We start from the raw sequence: 17,766 nt of genomic DNA, 5'->3' as shown, positions 1-17,766 counted from the left end.
TTCCCGTTAATAGGGTCGGCAGCAGGAGCAGTGGCCCGACTGCCATCGCCTTCCCTGCCCCCGGAGCATTCCCTGTCAGTCTCCATCCTGTTGTGTGGAACCAGGGAGCGGAGCAGTTCGGCCCTCCACCCTTTTCATCACAACCTCGCCTGGAGACAGCCCTTCTGCTAGGAGGGGTCTGGGAGTGGGCTGCACTTGTTGAACCCCACGTCCTGTGTCCTGTACCCCCACGTGGTGGGGGTTCCTTATATTTTGGCCAGGACTGTATGCTGTGAGTTGAAGCACAGCCTGAGTGCCAAGAAGAAGGCCAAGCAAGGTGTGCCCGAAACAGGCTTTTATCTTCCCTTGCAGGTTCTGCCTCCATTGTCTCTGTTCGCTCTGCAGCTGTAGTATTAATGAGTTATGATATTAGGATCCGCTGCACATCCGCAAGTCCTGGGCTGTGGATTAAAGAGAACGAGAATTGTTTCATCTGCTCGTCTTTTTTTTTTGTGTGTGTTTTTTTTTTTAAAGAAAAGCTCTCCCGTTTTAATTAAGCAAATCTAAATTGCGTACATCAACACCTGCTGTTGGGGGAAGCGGACGGCATAAATTAAGCCGGGAAGAAAAAGGGGTCGTTTGGGTGCTCCGTGAACCGTAGCCTGTAGCCGTGCGTCTCGTCTGGCCTGCGCCTGATGGGGCTGCTGTAGCCTTGTTCTGGTGATGCCTGCGCCCTGTGCCGGACGGCCGGGGTCGCGCTTATAAACAAGGCAAACTGACCCCGTGCTCCGGGGAGGGGGGGGCAGCTCCGAGGGCAGCCCACAGCATCTGCAGGGGGCAAAAGCAGATGCACCGCACAGCACTGAAACACCCCCACCACACTACTGGCTAACACAGGGGGTGGCAGTAAATAGAGCTATCGTTTAGGAGGATTTTGCTGGTCTACAGAGATCTGCATGGAGTACTGGCACACAGAAGGACATGATGGAAGGCTTAATACTCTACACTTAGTACTTTTTTTGAATTGTATAATGTTAGCATGCCCAGAGGGGTTGGGCAGCCAGTGACCTTGGACCCCCAGAGGTTTCTTTTCTCCTTACTGAGGAGTTTTGGGTTCCTCTCCTCCGTTGTCTTCTGGCTTTTTCTCTTTCTGTATTGTATTGTCACACAGCTTTGTTAAGTGCCTTGGGGCTGTTGGTCCTACAGATGTCTCTGAGTCTGTTGGTTCAGTTGGTCATTTTTCTCCCGAATTCTTTTGTGAGACATGACATAGAAAACTGGCTGGACTGTGGAGTTCTTGGGCTTTTAAAAGCACCGTATTGTTTTTCTTAAGAACGAAACGTGGAACTTAGAGGAGCATTTATTAATGGACAGCTCTGTGTCCTTTCACTGTCTCCCCAGCCTGAACCCCTACAGCTACGACGAGAGCTGCGTGTCCAGTAGCGTCGACCACCTGCCCCTGGCTGCTCTCCCTCTCCTTGCCATCGCCTCGCCACATTACCTGGATGCGGTTGCCACGGTGATCAGCCGCGCCAATCAGGTCTACCATGAGTTCCTCAAGTCCCAGGAAGGGGCCGGGTTCAGTGGACAGGTACAGTAGGACACACAGCCGTGAAGGTGACACGAGTCGACAGATTTGGGTCAGCCCTAAGCATTGTCTCTGTGCAACCAGCATGCAGTGAGCTTAGAATTCAGTTGCCAGCTGAGTGACACACCCCTTCCTCCCCTCCAGGTGTGCCTGATTGGTGATTGCGTGGGGGGCGTCCTGTGTTTCGATGCCCTGTGCTTCAGTACCAGTCATCGGCCAGAGAGCCCCAGCAGCAGCCGCAACGACAGCACTGAAAGCTTGAAGGTAGAGCCGAGATGAATTCTATAATTCACTTTGCTAAAGCAGTATTCCTGAGTTCCTTGGCTCTAACCTCTCTCCCAGTGCCTCAGCTCTAACCACTAGCCCACACTGCCTCTCTCCCAGTGCCCCAGCTCTAACCACTAGCCCTCACTGCCTCTCTCCCAGTGCCTCAGCTCTAACCACTAGCCCTCACTGCCTCTCTCCCAGTGCCTCAGCTCTAACCACTAGCCCACACTGCCTCTCTCCCAGTGCCTCAGCTCTAACCACTAGCCCACACTGCCTCAGCTCTAACCACTAGCCCACACTGCCTCTCTCCCAGTGCCCCAGCTCTAACCACTAGCCCTCACTGCCTCTCTCCCAGTGCCTAAGCTCTAACCACTGGCCCACACTGCCTCTCTCCCAGTGCCTCAGCTCTAACCACTAGCCCACACTGCCTCTCTCCCAGTGCCTCAGCTCTAACCACTGGCCCACACTGCCTCTCTCCCAGTGCCTCAGCTCTAACCACTAGCCCACACTGCCTCAGCTCTAACCACTAGCCCACACTGCCTCTCTCCCAGTGCCCCAGCTCTAACCACTGGCCCACACTGCCTCTCTCCCAGTGCCTCAGCTCTAACCACTGGCCCACACTGCCTCTCTCCCAGTGCCTCAGCTCTAACCACTAGCCCACACTGCCTCTCTCCCAGTGCCTCAGCTCTAACCACTAGCCCACACTGCCTCAGCTCTAACCACTAGCCCACACTGCCTCTCTCCCAGTGCCCCAGCTCTAACCACTAGCCCTCACTGCCTCTCTCCCAGTGCCTCAGCTCTAACCACTAGCCCACACTGCCTCTCTCCCAGTGCCTCAGCTCTAACATCTAGCCCACACTGCCTCCCTCTGTGTGTGCTTGCAGGACAACCCAGGCCAGTCAGGAGATGCGAGCCCCAGCCTCAGCTCCAGCAAGCGCCTCAGCAAAAGTAATATCGACCTCTCAGGGGTCCCAGGGGAGTCTCCATCGCTACGGCAACCTCTGACGCGGAAGCAGAGTGACTCCTGTGACTGCAGCTCCGTTAGTCAGCAGAACGCCTTCAGTAGGTAAGGAGCCCCTCCCTGTTGGAGCCCAGGAGCGTAGGCAAATCCTTTTGTCGCAGTGCAACACCGGTCCCCTGTTTCCTGCGGGTTATCTTCAAAGGCTTTAACCTTCAATCTGGGAAAAAATGGGTGAATGAAAAACGAAAGCCAGGTGCCTTTAATTTTTCAGAATAAGAAAAAGAGCAGAAAATATTTCACATGTAGTATGCAACTCCCCTTCAACGCGGGCCGGGCATGAGCACACCAGGTGCAGTATAGGGGCACAGTTACTCCCAGAGTCCTGTGCTCTGGTCACACAGAGTCAAACTGCAGTTTGCAGTACTTTCCTTGAGGGGGGATAGGGTGCTTTTATGTCATGGCAGAACTGATCACACTGTTGGAAAACCCCAGAATTTGAGGGTTTTAGCTGAAAACAAGGGTTTGTTTTTTGAATTATATGCGTTTTAAAATCATGATGATTATTCTGTTTTTCCCTCGTGCAGAAACGTATCATTTGATTAAGTCCATCATTTCCACGGCGTACAAAACATGTCTGTGCCTTTCCCCCCAGAAGTGCGGAAAATGAATGTTGTAATTGCTTGGGTCTACTGCGAATCAGTGCACACGGATTAGAGCCAGGCCGGTCCATTGATAAACCAGACAGCCGTGCTGTGCGCCCTGTTCATTGTTCATCATGGAGAGGGGTTTTTAAGTCCTTTAGACATCTCCTGAGCCATTTATCAAATCCTCCCCAACATACCAGAACGCCTATAGTTCAGAGGCAATTTGAAATTCGAGGTGCGGTTCTTAGCGGGTGTTTTAGACGCCATTTTAATTTGCCAGCAGAGGTTCCCCCTTCTCTGGGCGTTACTGGATCGAAGCAGCTCTTCCTCGGATTTGACATGCAATGCAGGTGTCGTCTGGCTGCAGCCCAGGGTACGTGTGGAAGTGTCTCTCCTTGCTGCTCCCCCTGCCAAGCCATAGCCGGTGGCTTCCTAAAATAGACCTCTTTGTGCGAGCGCCGGCGTGTGTGCTGCACTGCCGTGACGTCACCGGGAAGCCGGCTCGCTGCTATTAATAGCGCCGGCCTGCGACAGTGCGGACTCACGCTGGGCCCTCGATATGGCGGGGCTGTGTGTGTGCGCGCGCGTGTGCGCTCAGGTGTGTTTGCTGAAGGGGAGGGGGGAGGCTGGAGAAGATGTCCTGGGAAAAAACAGCATCTGCAGCACACACGGCGAGAATTTTACAGCTGACGACCGCAGAAGAGGGCAAATTTATTTTGCTAACACTCCAGTCCCGGGGTTAGAAATTGTACTCCCTAATTGCGTCGTCTTTTCAGTTGTACAAAACATACTAATCGTTAGTCAAGGTCGTTTGCTAGCAGATTAATCATTCCGTTAATCTGCTGAGATGAGCTATGCTTTACTTATAGCATAAACTGTGCATTGTTCCCAGTTCAAGTCAATCCAAGCTTAATTGTCCCCTAGGGAGATCTGGAGAAATTTGGTGTAGTTCAACACAACAACGCAATAAAACCAAAATAAAAAACCACCAATGTTCTGCGTACGTTTGACAAGGGTGGGACACCAGACCATTGCAGGGAAAACACATGCTCACTGACTGTCTGTCTTCTTTCCTGCTGCAGGACACCGATGTCTCCTTTTGCGAGTGTCTCTCTCTCCCCATGTGTGTGGCAGCACAGCTCAGTTCTCTCCCAGTCCGGTCTGTGCTGCAGGACGCTGATCGCTGTCTCTCTCTCCTCCCCCCCCCCACCCCAGTCTGCTGCAGGAGGAGGGCGTGCTGAGGCCGGGCAGCAACTCCAGTCTGGTCCTCAGCCCTGGGCGTTTCGACTTTGACGTGTCAGACTGTTTCCTTCTGGGCTGCCCGCTGGGGCTGGTGCTGGCCATGAGGAGGACGGTGCTGCCCGCTGTCCAGGGTACTGGACCGCCCAGCAACACAGACTCGCAGACCCGACACACACACCCCCCACAGTCGTGTCCACACAAACACTAACACTAACGCTGCGCATCCTGTCCTGCCTGCTTCACCAGTCTGGTTTGTGTTGGTCCAGCAGTAACGCCAGGGGGCTCAGGCATGTGCTGTGTCCAGTCCACTCTGGCTGTGCCGGATGGTGTGCTGGAGGTGGCCAGCCTGATATCCTGTAGCATGTTCATTTCTCGTGAAGAATAAATCACGGAGATTGATCACAGAGAGCTGCAGTATGAGGGGATTGTGCAGTCTCTCCAGTAAGAAGTCAGGATCGACTGCAGGCTTGCATGATTGTATAGAGAGAGTGGGAAAGCATGCCCATTGAGTCGCATAATTGCAAAGTTTTGAGCTGACATTTAGTTGCCCGGTGCATAAACTCTGATGCGTCTGCTGTCTCCCCGCAGTGACCCAGCTCCGCCCGGCCTGCTCCCAGCTCTATAACCTGTTTCATCCCGCCGACCCCTCGGCCTCGCGGCTCGAGCCCCTGCTGTATCCGCAGTTCCACCAGCTGCAACCGTTCGCGGTCCCGCGGTACCAGCGCTACCCGCTGGGCGACGGCCGCTCCGCGATGCTGGGTAAGGCGTCCTGGCTCCGGCCGGGTTCGACTCCATGGCCTGGGTGATGGGAGGAGGGGGGTCGCAGCAGTGGGGCTTAGAAATGAGGAGATCTCAGCAGGAAGCCAGTAAGTGTGTAGAGACATGATAATGTCCAAGCCAGGGTTGTACTGCAGTGCAAAGACATTTTTCCTGAAGCCAAACAAACTGCAGTTGGTTTTCCAAAGCACTGTTTAAAAGCCTTCAGTGTTCCCGGCGTGATTCGTCCCTTTAAAACCATTTTTCAATTCCGTTCCTGAGAATGTGAGTAGAATTGTTATTTCTGGCGCTCTGTCTTTCCTGAAACCTCTCATGTCAGCGTTAAGATCGGCGCTGTGGCCTGTGAGGATCAGCTCGGGCCGTTAGGCCTATTCAGAACGTCCTGCCGTTCAATCGCTCACCCAGGACCAGTAAATAAGTCTGGCTTGGTAAACAAAGCAAGTTTTGATGCTTCACTGTTGGAGGCTGGAAATTAACTTCTATTGATATTTTATTTCCTCTGTAATTATAGCAGACAAGGGTTTTGTTTATACATACTGTATATGGTCTTGGTTTTGAGTCGGGGCTTTGTAATCCATCACTCCACTTGAAGCAACAACCTGGTGTACCTTGGAGGTCTCAGTACTGACTAGGCACTGAGGTAGACATTTGCATTCCCATTAACAGCCATAACACCCTGCAACTCACAACAAGCAGCCCACTGAAGCTCAGCAGGTGTGAGCCTGGTCAGTACCTGGATGGGAGACCTCCTGGGAAAAACTAAGGTTGCTGCTGGAAGAGGTGTTAGTGGGGCCAGCAGGGGGCGCTCACCCTGCAGTCTGTGTGGGTCCTAATATCCTATATGTTCTATACTGTAAAAAGGCGCCGTCCTTCGGATGAGACGTAAAACCGAGGTCCTGACTCTCTGTGGTCATAAAAAATACCAGGGCTTCTCTCGAAAAGAGTAGGGGTGTTACCCCAGTGTCCTGGCCAAATTTCCCCCTGGCCTTTACCAGTCACGGCCTCCTAATAATCCCCATCTCTGAACTGGCTTCATCACTCTGCTCTCCTCCCCACTGAGAGCTGGTGTGTGGGGAGAGTACTGGAGCATCATCCAGGTGGGGCTGCACACTGGTGGTGGTGGAGGGGATCCCCATTACCTGTAAAGCGCTTTGAGTGGAGTGTCCAGAAAAGGGCTGTGTACAGTAAGAGTAAGGAAGTATTATTATTATAACCAGGAGTGGAACCCATGAGTCCTAACCATTGGAACTCTAGCTTGCATGACTAGCCAAGAAACCAAGGCACCCCGCTGACGCTGGTCCACCCAGTTCTGATGGGCTTGACCTGTCCTGCTGCACACCTTCAATCAGGGGATCTCCGACCTGTTCACAGGTAGCTAAATGACTCATTTCAGACTGGAACCAGCACATCATGGGCTGACTGTGTGCTCTGTAGGAGTGGATTCACTTGTAGGGGTAGTATTTCGTAATCAAGACCCCACCCGCACACACTATTGATCCAGCAGGCACCTGACCAGTTATTATGATCTCTGTAGGAGCTGTCTCAAAGGGGGGGCCGGCCGGCCAGGGCCCCTGCACAGACCAGCCCCCCCAATCCCGCTTCACACCTGCATAAAAATATACGTTTAAACATTTTAATAAAGTGACCCCCAAAACTCTTATTTTAACTCGAGATGAAATCTAAATCTAAAGAGCAGGTGCTTTATTCAGAACTGGACCGCACTCACTACATCACAGGCCACCAGTTGCGAGCTGAGTGTTACTGCGGCAGAACTAGACTAGCCTGGAAAAAAATGACGAGCCCAAGCAGAGACGGGGACAAATTGTGAAAATACTACAGCGGGGGCGAGGACAAGAAACAGGAGGCAGAAGAGGGAGGATGTAAATTAAAGGGTCTTCGGAAAGGTTTGTCGTAAACACCAGGGGCGAAGCAGAAACGGGTGGTGAGATCTCAACAAAGACAAGGATGCTAGCATTTAGACACCTGGAGGTACCGATAGCATTAGCAACGACGGCGATTAGTAGTTGTGTTCGGTTCTGCGTGTCTGTTCGCGCAGGCCAGTTAGGGAGCTATTTCCTCACCTCAATGCTGCTCCCTGCTACCCCCACTACACACAAGAACCCCCCCCCCCCCTCCTCGAGACGGCCCTGTGTATGAGTTTCCATATTGTGAAACCACATGTCCGTGATTGTGAAAGAGCAGCACTAGCGACGGGCAGTGAGGTTGCACGGGCGTGCTTCAGCGTTCTGTGTCGTAGGCTGGGAGACAGTGAGTTTCCTGCGTGAGCTGTCACTAGGTTTCAGCCAGACGGCAGTGTTGGGAGCTGAGCACAGGGACCCGAGCGCCCGCTGTACCTTGCTAAGCAATCACATGTTCTATAAAGCACCCAGTGAGGGGAGAGAACAGCTGTGCACCAGCTTCAGTTCCCGACAGGTACTTAATTAGCTGAATCCTCACTCCGGTGGCCACGGAGATGAGGTGTCAGATGCTTCCAGAAATAAAATGCATAGACAGGTACTTCGTGTTTTCCCCCTCCACAGCGTGCTCCTACTAATGAATTGCCGGTGATGAACGGGCTGTCTGGAGCTCTCTGCATGCCCTTTTCACCAGGGTGCTGTGCCGCAGTGTGAGAACACAAAGCCATGCTTCTTCAAAACGGGAGGGGTGTGTAGCTACGAGCCTAGAGTCCCCCCCTCAAGCGAGGCTCCCCGTTTTCTTAGGTCTCTGGCCAGCTGTTTCCCCCCGGGGTGCTGCCTTGAGGATCCCAGGGCGATCCGACAGGCTTTCCCTGTCTTTCTCACCGGGTTCCGGCTTCCCTCGGCTGCGCCTGCTCTGACACCTCTCTCTCTCCCCGCCGGGTCTCCAGCCGCCCGGCCTCTGTCGATTCTGCTCTGCTTCTCGTTCGTTTTCCCCCCCCCTCGGGAGTGCACAGCCCTGCAGGCACACGCATTCCCTCTTTCCTCTCCCTGTTTATAGCCAGCAGCCATCTCACCCTGCAACTCACAGCTGGCAGCCCACTGTCGCTCAGCAGGTGTGAGCCTGGTCAGCACCTGGATGGGAGACCTCCTGGGAAAAACTAAGGCTGCTGCTGGAAGAGGTGTTAGTGGGGCCAGCAGGGGGCGCTCACCCTGCAGTCTGTGTGGGTCCTAATGCCCCAGTATAGTGACGGGGACACTAGACTGTAAACAGGCGCCGTCCTTCGGATGAGACGTAAAACCGAGGTCCTGACTCTCTGTGGTCATTAAAAATCCCAGGGCGTTTCTTCAAAAGAGTAGGGGTGTAACCCCGGCGTCCTGGCCAAATTTCCCCCTGGCCTTTAGCAATCATGGCCTCCTAATAATCCCCATCTCTGAACTGGCTTCATCACTCTGCTCTCCTCCCCACTGAGAGCTGGTGTGTGGGGAGAGTACTGGTGCATCATCCAGGTGGGGCTGCACACTGGTGGTGGGGGAGGGGATCCCCATTACCTGTAAAGCGCTTTGAGTGGAGTGGCGCTTTATAAGTGTAAGGAATTATAATTATTATTATCCCGCTCCCCCACCTGGCCTTCCTTGTTCCTGTGCTGTCTCCATCCCTCCCTCTCTCCCTCCCCTGCCTGCTCGCTCTCCGTCTCCCCGTCATTTAATCGCGTGTCTCTTTCAATCACAGAGGTGCTCTTTTCCTCTGCGCCGGCTGCTTGTTTTTCAGCTTGATGGGGTTTTTTTTCTCCCCGACTTCAAACGATTTCATCAACCGGCACAGGAAAAATATCGGGTCTGTTCTCCCTGTTCCTTCTCCCCCCTCCCCCTCTCCTTCTCCATCCCTCTCTGCTTTCGTCTGTCCCTGGGGTGCCGTCGGAGCTCATTATATACCCCCAGCTTCAGCAAAGATTTGGCGAAATTGTGATCTTGTGCTGCAGAATCGCACAGCCGAGGAGACGAGTTGCAGTCGTCACCCTGATTGGGGATTAAATGCTGCGTCATGTGGCATTGTTGTATCGTTGTGTTGCCACGACCCGTTCGGAAATCTCAGAGCCTGGGCCGCAGAGCGAGAGCTTCTGAACGATTCTTAAACCTTCCAAGCCAACGAATGCCCTAGTCAAATTTTCCTAAGACGGGTCCATATATCAATCAAGGGCTGACATCTGTCCATCAACCCTTTGTGCTCCTGCAGCTCAAAAGGCTGGGGTTGTTTATCAATCACAGACTTACACCCCACCAGTAACTGGGAGCTGAAGAGACTGAGAAAATGGCAAATGGTAGCACGCAATGTTTAAAAACGCCTACTACAAGCTTTTAGTTGTTGCATGGGCTTGAGTTTTCAGTATATTTCTATTCAAGCTCTTGTGTGACTGTAACTCAAGTGTTTTTCAGTATGGTGTTCTGCTTGTGATTGCTGACTGAAATACAACAAAAGAGTATTACCACTCCAGTAAATTGCAACCAGTCCTCATCAGAGCCATCACCATAGAAACTTCTGTGCCAGTGAACACAGTGCTGGACAACAGATCTGGCCACGTTTGGTCCGTCAGGTCTCGTCAGCTGCCGCAGTCTTGAACAGAGAGCAGCAGGTGTGAGACAGTAAAAAGCTTGTTAGCATCTTTTTGAGCAAAGGTGTGCAGTCATGCTACTGAAATGCTGGTTAATATATCTGCATTCCTGCTACCTCCAGTGCAATTTATGTAGGATTCTGTGCATCCTAGACCCTACAGAGGATTGAGCTGTTGTGCACCAGGAGTCTCCTGTGTTTCCATGCGGCTATGTGCTTGGAAATTGTGCCTTTAGAGGAGTGAGGAAAATGCACAGCTAAGCGTGTCTGCTGCATCACTTAAACACCGAAAGGTCAGATCCAGCCACAGAAGGGGTTAAGCTTGTAGATCTGAGTGTGAAACTAATAAAACCCACATAGCTGTTTGATAGCTTTATTATTTTGCTCAGGGGAGCCCCACTTGCTACCCTAAGCCCTCTCTACTTTCTTAAGCAGTAAGGGGGGGGCAAGAGGGACCACGGTAGGACTGGAAGCAATAAAAACCGCCAGCGTGCTGCCTGATGCCTGCTGGCGATAACAGCCCTCATGTTCTGCATTCGGATTAGAGGTTACAACTGGCGTGGCAGGCTGATCCGCGCACCTGCTTCTCTCCCGCTGCCAGTCCACGACATTTCACAACCCCACCCCGTCTGCCTGACAGCTCCTGGAGAAAAAAAGTGTATTTTCTTTCTTTTTTTTCATTCTCTTCCATCAAATGTACCGGCCTAGGGTACGTTTCTCACTCCATTTCTGGGAAACAGTGTGGCACAGGAGGTTGTGGGTTCGAATCCCAGGTGGGGCTCAGCTGTTGTTGTACCCTTGAGCAGGGTGCTTTGGCCCAATTTATTAATAATAATTTTAAATTAAATTTAAAATACTCTATAGGATCCCTAGTTGTATAAATGGGTACAAGTGCAACGAGCACTATATACAGTAAATGCATGAGCCAAGGAATTCAATAATCTTGATTCATTTCACAGTAGCACCCATGCTTCTTGATCAATTTTTTTTTGCATTTCCTGTCTTGACATGAAAGGGGCTATATGACAGTGAATCATTCTTAATGGTCTGAAATCACCTAGGATTGCCATGCCTTTTGTCTGGGGTGACTGGGTTTCCCTTAGCAGAATACAGCTCTCAAGGACAGGGGGGGGGGGTCCACTTTGCAACCTTTTATACTTTCAAAAACAGGACAAATAGCGGTTTATGTCTGAAACTTCAGTCATCCTGACGGCCTACGTTAGCCATCCTTCTGTCCACGTTTTCCCTTCACCACATTGGAACAAGACACCGTTTCCCTGTATGGAAAAGGCGACGAGGCTGAGCCGTTTCAGCAGGAACCCTGTCTTAAAGTCGGAGTGCTTGCCGTTTCTGTTTCAAGTTAATTGTAATATCAGCGCCTGGGGGATTGGGAAACCGCCAGCGGCGCGGATCTCTGCAGGGTCGGCGCGCGCGGTGGGCAGCCCGTCGGATATCTAACGCTCGGCAAGTCGTAAAATCCAATCCATCCTTTATTGGGAAGTCAATTGTGAAAATTGTGCCGAACAGCCTGCTGCCTCTCTGACATAGTGAAAAGCAATTGCTCACTGTCATTTCACAGGAATAAATCTCGCAGCTAATCGCACGGTGTTGGCACTTAGCAGGTAATGGGACAGTGTGCGCTGCTTTGTAAACAAGGGGCAGGGCGGGCGCGACCCGTTTCCTCCCAGCCTCTTGTTTCGGAAAGGGCGGGTCTGGATGAGTGGCCTTTCCCATGTCAGGGAAAACACGGAGCGTGCTGATGGAGAGGGGGGTGCTCCCTGCTTCGACCCACCCCCTCCCCGCACGTTAATCAAACTCAAAACGCGGAGAGCTTTGTTGCTGTGCTGCATGGCACAAGCCGCAGCAAAGGGTAAAACGTGTACAGCCGTTCAGGGCCGCGAGATCAGGTTACTGTGGGAGAGCCTCACTCTCTGTCCCTCAGGCTGTGACAGCCGGGCCCTCCCCCAGCAGGACTGGGAGCTGCCGCAGTCCAGACAGGTGTGCGTCACTGTGTTGGTTTGGGGACGAATGTATTGAGTCCCGAAGGGCTTCTTGCAGTGCAGCAGTAAAAGCCTCTCCATCTCACTGTCTCTGTGAGGCTTTCTCTCGTCTCTCACCCCGTTCTTTTCTGCTCTCTGTAACTCCCTTGTCTTTTTGCCCTTTCCCTCATTTCTCTATCTCCTCTTTCCTCTAAGATTCTCTTTATCTCTCTCCTCCCCTCTCGCCTGTCTCTGCCTGTTCTCGACCTGTATCTCTCCTCTCTATCTTTCTGCATCGCTCTGTCTCCACTCCCCCCCCCCCCCCAGTCTCCCCATCACCACACATATCTGTCTTCTCTCCTTTTCATTCTCTCCCTCCATCTGCCCTGGGGCTCAGCTCAGGCGCTGTCAGGTGTGATCCAGGGCGATTAGTAGGTGAGTTCACAGGCTCGAGTACGAATGTCACAGGAGCAAAAGGCAAACCCTGGGGTGTCTCTGGTTCAGAGCAAGCACACACGGACATTAGTTAACTTATTAATTATTTAATCGGCCCATTAATTACATGAGTATAGAATGTGTATTACATGTGTCAATTTGGGATCCTTTTTTAATGGAGTTTTATAATGAAAGTTCAGGAGGGATGACAACAGCCAAGTTCAATCAGGCTCGGCTGTCTAATTAGCAATCACCGCTGATGTCATTTTATCCCCTAAACACTAATTACTGTGCGTGATCCCCTTCTCTCCCTCTCATATGTCTTTTTTCCCACCTCTACCCCATCTCCCCCTCTGCAGCTGCCCCTGGGTCACCCCTCACTCTGCAGGGGGGTCCCAGCCTCCTCGTGCTCTGGCCCGGAAGGTGAAGCCAAATTTTGACTTGAGCGCTCCATAATCCTTTCAGTCCAATTCTTCGGTAACCGTTGTCACCATAGTAGTAGAGTAGTTTATTGCCATATGTACACGTACATTGGAATTCTTAATCGCGCTGATCTCTCGGGACACACACAGTACAACAGACAACACCACGCAATGTAGACGATACAGACAATAAATGTGTTGTGGAAAAATAAATATGTAGTAGTAAGTAGCAAAAAATGGTAGACTATAAAAAGTGCAGAGTGCAGATGTGTGTTGAGTCTGAGGCCCTGCAGTTGGCTGTTGAGGATGCTCACTGCAGTGGGATAGAAGCTGTTCTTGAGTCTAGGGGTCCGTGCTTTAACAGTGCAATACTGCTTGCCAGAGGGCAGGGGGGAGAGCAGTTTGTGGCCGGGGTGGTTGGGATCCTGAAGGATGGATTGGGCTTTATGGCGACAGCGGCTGGTGTGGATCTGTGTGGATAGTGTGGATCTGGGTTTTGTAGCTCTTTTTTGAACACTACAATCGCTGTAATTTCATTGCTATTCCTAGCGAATCTCAAAGGATGCCCAGGTGCCTCACGTACAGGAGGGAACCCAGTTCCTCCCCCATTGAAGGGCAGCCCCACCTGGGAGACACACAGCAGCCTCCCTGCACAGCAGACCAAGGGGCAGGAGTGAGACGTTCTCTCTCCAGGTGGATTCATTTAAGGATTAACTTTAGGGAGGCCGGATTGGGCACTCTATCTTACAAAGAGAAGTCAAACGTTCCGTCTGAGAAGAGCTGTGGCAGGGCTTTGTGATTCCCCGATGAAAGAAAAAAAAAAGTGTTAAAGACAGACTCAAAGAAATAATGAAAGAGAAAACCAAAAATAATAAAGAGTTTGTGTGACTTCTGAATAACCTTGCCTACTGTACCGTTGACGCGATATTGACCGATCGACCACTTTAACTGCAAGAGTTATGGCTCCAATCTCCCCTGTCCTTTCTCTCTCTCCCTCCAGCAAGTGCTTCAGCTTAACGTATATTTCTTGTTTAACTGCTGGAGTAGCTTTCTGTCTCTTTATTCAATTATTTATGAAATCTGCTGATTTACAGTGCAGCGGCCAGGCACCAATACAAATCTGCCATCAGCACTCGGCTCCTCGTTTCCTGCCAGAGGCGATTTCCCCTTCGTTGCTTCTGTTCGTCTCTCTGTTGGCGTAAGGGCAACAGTAATTCACTCCCGAGCGGCATTCCAGAGCCCTTTAAAACGGGGCTGTTGAGCGACAAGAGGCCCTTGATCTTGAGCCTGTCGTTCAAGTTTCATATCCGAGCTGGAGCACTTTGGACACAGCGTCTCCTCCAGAGCGCTTTCAGCTCTACAGTCGAGGCTGTAAAAACCCTGCAGTTCGTATCTGGGCTACAGCAGTAGACACTGGGGACAGGGACTCGCACGGTGCAAAGGGATGAACTCCTCAGGATTGGGGGGTCTGCAGCCAGCTGGGGTACCCCGACTTTCTGCAGAACAGCGCCCCCCTGTGCCTCGGAGGACACCACGCGCCGTCTGAGCTGCATGTCGCCTGCGGTAGATGTCATGTCCGATGGCGGGTTTCGGTTTTGCAGAGGCGAGAAGTGGGGTGTCCGCTTTTTTTGGGGGGTGGAGAAAGATCCCCACCCCGCGTGCATTCTGGTCCGGAGCTGGAGGGGGAGGGGCTGGTAAGAGGTGCAATAAAGAGAGGATCAAAATCTTTTAGCTTAATATCCAACTTCATCTTCTTCTGTCTTCGCCCTCAAATTAAAAAGTGCAGGGATTGTAGAAGGTAATAATCACTTGCAAAATCACTCATTTGGAATAATAGAAACATTTTTATATCGCCTAATAATTGCTTACACTTTTATAGTGCTTTTCTGGACACTCCACTCAAGGCGGTGTATGTCTGTGGAGGGGACAGCACAGGAGTGCAGCGGTTAGCATTGCTACCTCACAGTGCTGGGAACCAGACACGCTGGCTGCATGGTTTCGAATTTTCTCACGAAGGTTTCCTCCAGGTTTTTTGGCTTTCTCCCCCGCGGTCCAAAGACAGCCTGGGAGGCTAACTGACTTTTGGGAAAACGGACCCGATGTGAGTGTGTCTAAGTTTGTGATGGACTGGCGTCCTCTCCAGGGTGTAACCTGCCTTGCGCCTGGTCGTTGCTAGGATAGGCTCTGGTTAGAGAATGGATGGATCGATTTACATCCATTTCCAGAAAACAAGGAGCAGATTGTGCTGATGGAGTGCGTGGTACAGTGGGGTTCCTGTGCACCCCCACCTGCTACAGGCTTGGGTCTCGGGGGCTGATGTGCGTTTCCCTCTGTCCCTAGCTGATGCCATCCACAGCAACCCCGTGATTTTCCTGGAGGGGGGATCCAGCCCCAACCCTCCCCGGCCCGCGTCCCCCGAGCTGGGTGGGACCGGGGCAAACCGGGCGGGGCGCGCGCCGTGGCGGGGCAGCCTGACCAGCATCGACAGCGAGACCTCGGGGTGCTCCCTCAGCCAGCTGGGCAGCACCATCTCCACCGGTAAGGGCATCAGGCTCAGAGTCGCAGCAGCACTGAGGGAGGGAAGAAACTGAGGGCCTGAGATCGGGCTCCTGGGAGCGGCGCTTTCCATTTAAAAGATTGATTCCTAGCTCCCCAGTCAGAGCAGGCTGTCGGCAGTCAGAATGCACGACTATGAAAAAGCGTTTTTTTAGGATGAAAACAAATGGAGGCTCGGTGTCCTGCGTATTTACGGTTAAACTTGGTAAGAACATGATGAAGCAACAAGAAGGAGGGAAAGGTGAAAAGGGGAGCCCGTTCTGGTCACTGTGGAGCCCACACCCCTACCTAAGCAGTTCAGCCACCAGGGGGCGCTCTGCAGAAACTGCCACACTGCACTAGAGGAGCAATAGCAGTCTTGTGGCATGTGGCATGGCGGTCTCGGGGGTCAGACCAGAGTCGTTCTGTCTTCTGTCGGCTGAGTGCTCAGTTAATCCATTAGAGCCTTAGCTGGATGGATAATTGGCGTCTTTTCCAGGCCTCAGATGTTTGAGTTGTCATACAGTTGAACAAAGAGCTCGGCTCTGGCTTCAGTGTAATGACTTGAGCCAGGCTGGACCTGCAAAGCAGAATCCCCTCTTGAGCTGAACGCTGACTGCTGGGATGGCTCACTGGGACTGCACACTTTGATTCTAAGCCAAGTGTTGAAAGAAAGTTCAGCCCCTGCATACTGAAATTCACCTCTGTCTGCTAGGAAGCAGGATTTTAATTACAAATCAGATTGGGAAAAATAGAGTGACTGGATCGTGCCTTTATTTAGATGTTAAAAAAGTCCTCTAAGTTGTGTTGATTTTTTTCCTGTCAGATTTTTTTATCTTAACATAATCAGTTTCCATTGCTTTTTTTATTTGGATTATATACAGTTAAAGATGGTTTGTGTTAAGGGTGGTTTTAGTGAAACCCAGCACTCCTCTTTCTCTCTCTCTCCACCCCTTCCTTCCCTCTCCTCATCCCTCTCTCCTTCCTTCTCTTTTGCTGTCTCTCTCTCTCCATCCCTTTTGTTAAATCCTGCCTCATCTCTCCTTCTTTCCTCCAACCGTCGATCCTGCCCTCCCCCCCCCCAGTCTCCAGTACCTGGTGGGGGACGAAGCGGCTCGACTATGCCCTCTACTGTCCGGATGTCCTCACTGCGTTCCCCACTGTGGCACTGCCACACCTCTTCCATGCCAGCTATTGGGAATCCACCGATGTTGTGGCCTTCGTGCTCCGACAGGTACCAGACTGTGACCTTTGACCTCTAAGCCTTGCAGTGACCTAACCTTAACTACTAATCCCTAAACCTGTCCCTAATTCCTACCTCTTACTCGGACCCCTTGCTGAAACTCCTCATTCTAACTCATTAAATCAGTTGGTGAAACTCATTAACCCCAAGCCATGATGCTTATCCCTAACCTTCAGTTCTGTCTCTAAACTTTAACCCCTGACTCTGATCGCTGTCTGCTAACCCACTTCTGATGGTCATTCCCTGAAATTGCATGCAGCTAGTTTCAGCTCTGAGACCAAGAAAATACTGCTGGGTCATGCTGAGCAGTCAAGGAGGGTCTTCGAGGGGTTCTGTGATGCTGCTACACAATCTGTTCTGAATAGTTTCCTCCCACGTTCTCTTTTAAGATGAGGTTAAGGGCCAAGCTCAGCCCAATCTGATTTCCTGTACGGAAGCAGATGCTGTCTTCTTAGTAAAGTTTCCCTGCATTCAGTCACGTCCAGACAAGTTCCCTCCTCTAGAATACTCACCCCAGGTTGATGGCTCTAACACTCAGCCTGGGTGCTATCGTGCAGATCCATCCTGCCCTGTCTGTTCACTCTGATCAGCCCTTTCCTGTGATGAGCGCCAGCCTCCTGTCTCCTTCTCAATCTGTGTCCTCTTTATCTTGCAAAATGCGTCAAGCGTTATTTTTGGATACAGATGCAGAGATAAGTGGTTCTGCTTTTTTTTTTGAGTGTGCGCAGTGTCAGGAGTAAAATAAAAAGATGAAGAACAAGTCATTTTGTACCTTTAACTCCTTCACAGCGCGTGTACTGACAGGGCCGGTTTGTGGAGCATGCGTGGGTGTGCTCTGTCACTGCAGACACACTGACAGTCTGCCAGTCTCTCGGTCACAGCTTGACAAGCAAGGGACGTGTTTTCTCTTCCCTGGCAGCTGTCACAGCACCATCATGGGATGGCAAAGAAGCTTTCGCCACAGAAGCAAATTTTACATTCCTGGTGATCCTGGTGAAAATCTTTGAAGCGTTGTGAAAGTTTTCCTGCAACTTTAATGTGTCATTTTCTGCCAAGTTATGTGGTGTTAAATGTCATGAATACGGCAGCCTTGTGTTTCTTTTTGAGCTCGCTGCCAACATGAGACACTTGATTATCGGGGGGGGTGCCCACTAACCCAAGGCTGAC

At 51.6% G+C, this 17,766-nt stretch overlaps 1 protein-coding gene across 2 annotated transcripts in view; it reads left to right on the top strand.

Annotated features, from left to right (window-relative positions):
- The window catches only part of plrdgb (PITP-less RdgB-like protein), an 80,719-nt gene that overhangs the window by 50,923 nt on the left and 12,030 nt on the right, over positions 1-17,766 (top strand). For both annotated transcript variants that reach the window (XM_088907042.1, XM_088907043.1), the window contains exons 6-12: positions 1,381-1,570; positions 1,712-1,831; positions 2,719-2,900; positions 4,655-4,812; positions 5,270-5,440; positions 15,162-15,359; positions 16,442-16,590. In XM_088907042.1, coding sequence (XP_088763168.1) covers positions 1,381-1,570; positions 1,712-1,831; positions 2,719-2,900; positions 4,655-4,812; positions 5,270-5,440; positions 15,162-15,359; positions 16,442-16,590 — 1,168 coding nt within the window. The remainder of the gene's footprint in view (positions 1-1,380; positions 1,571-1,711; positions 1,832-2,718; positions 2,901-4,654; positions 4,813-5,269; positions 5,441-15,161; positions 15,360-16,441; positions 16,591-17,766) is intronic.

The sequence above is a fragment of the Atractosteus spatula genome, chromosome 27 (genome assembly GCF_055471065.1).
Source record: "Atractosteus spatula isolate fAtrSpa1 chromosome 27, fAtrSpa1.hap1, whole genome shotgun sequence".
Classification (NCBI taxonomy): domain Eukaryota; kingdom Metazoa; phylum Chordata; class Actinopteri; order Semionotiformes; family Lepisosteidae; genus Atractosteus; species Atractosteus spatula.
This window is presented reverse-complemented; position numbering and strand designations above follow the sequence as displayed.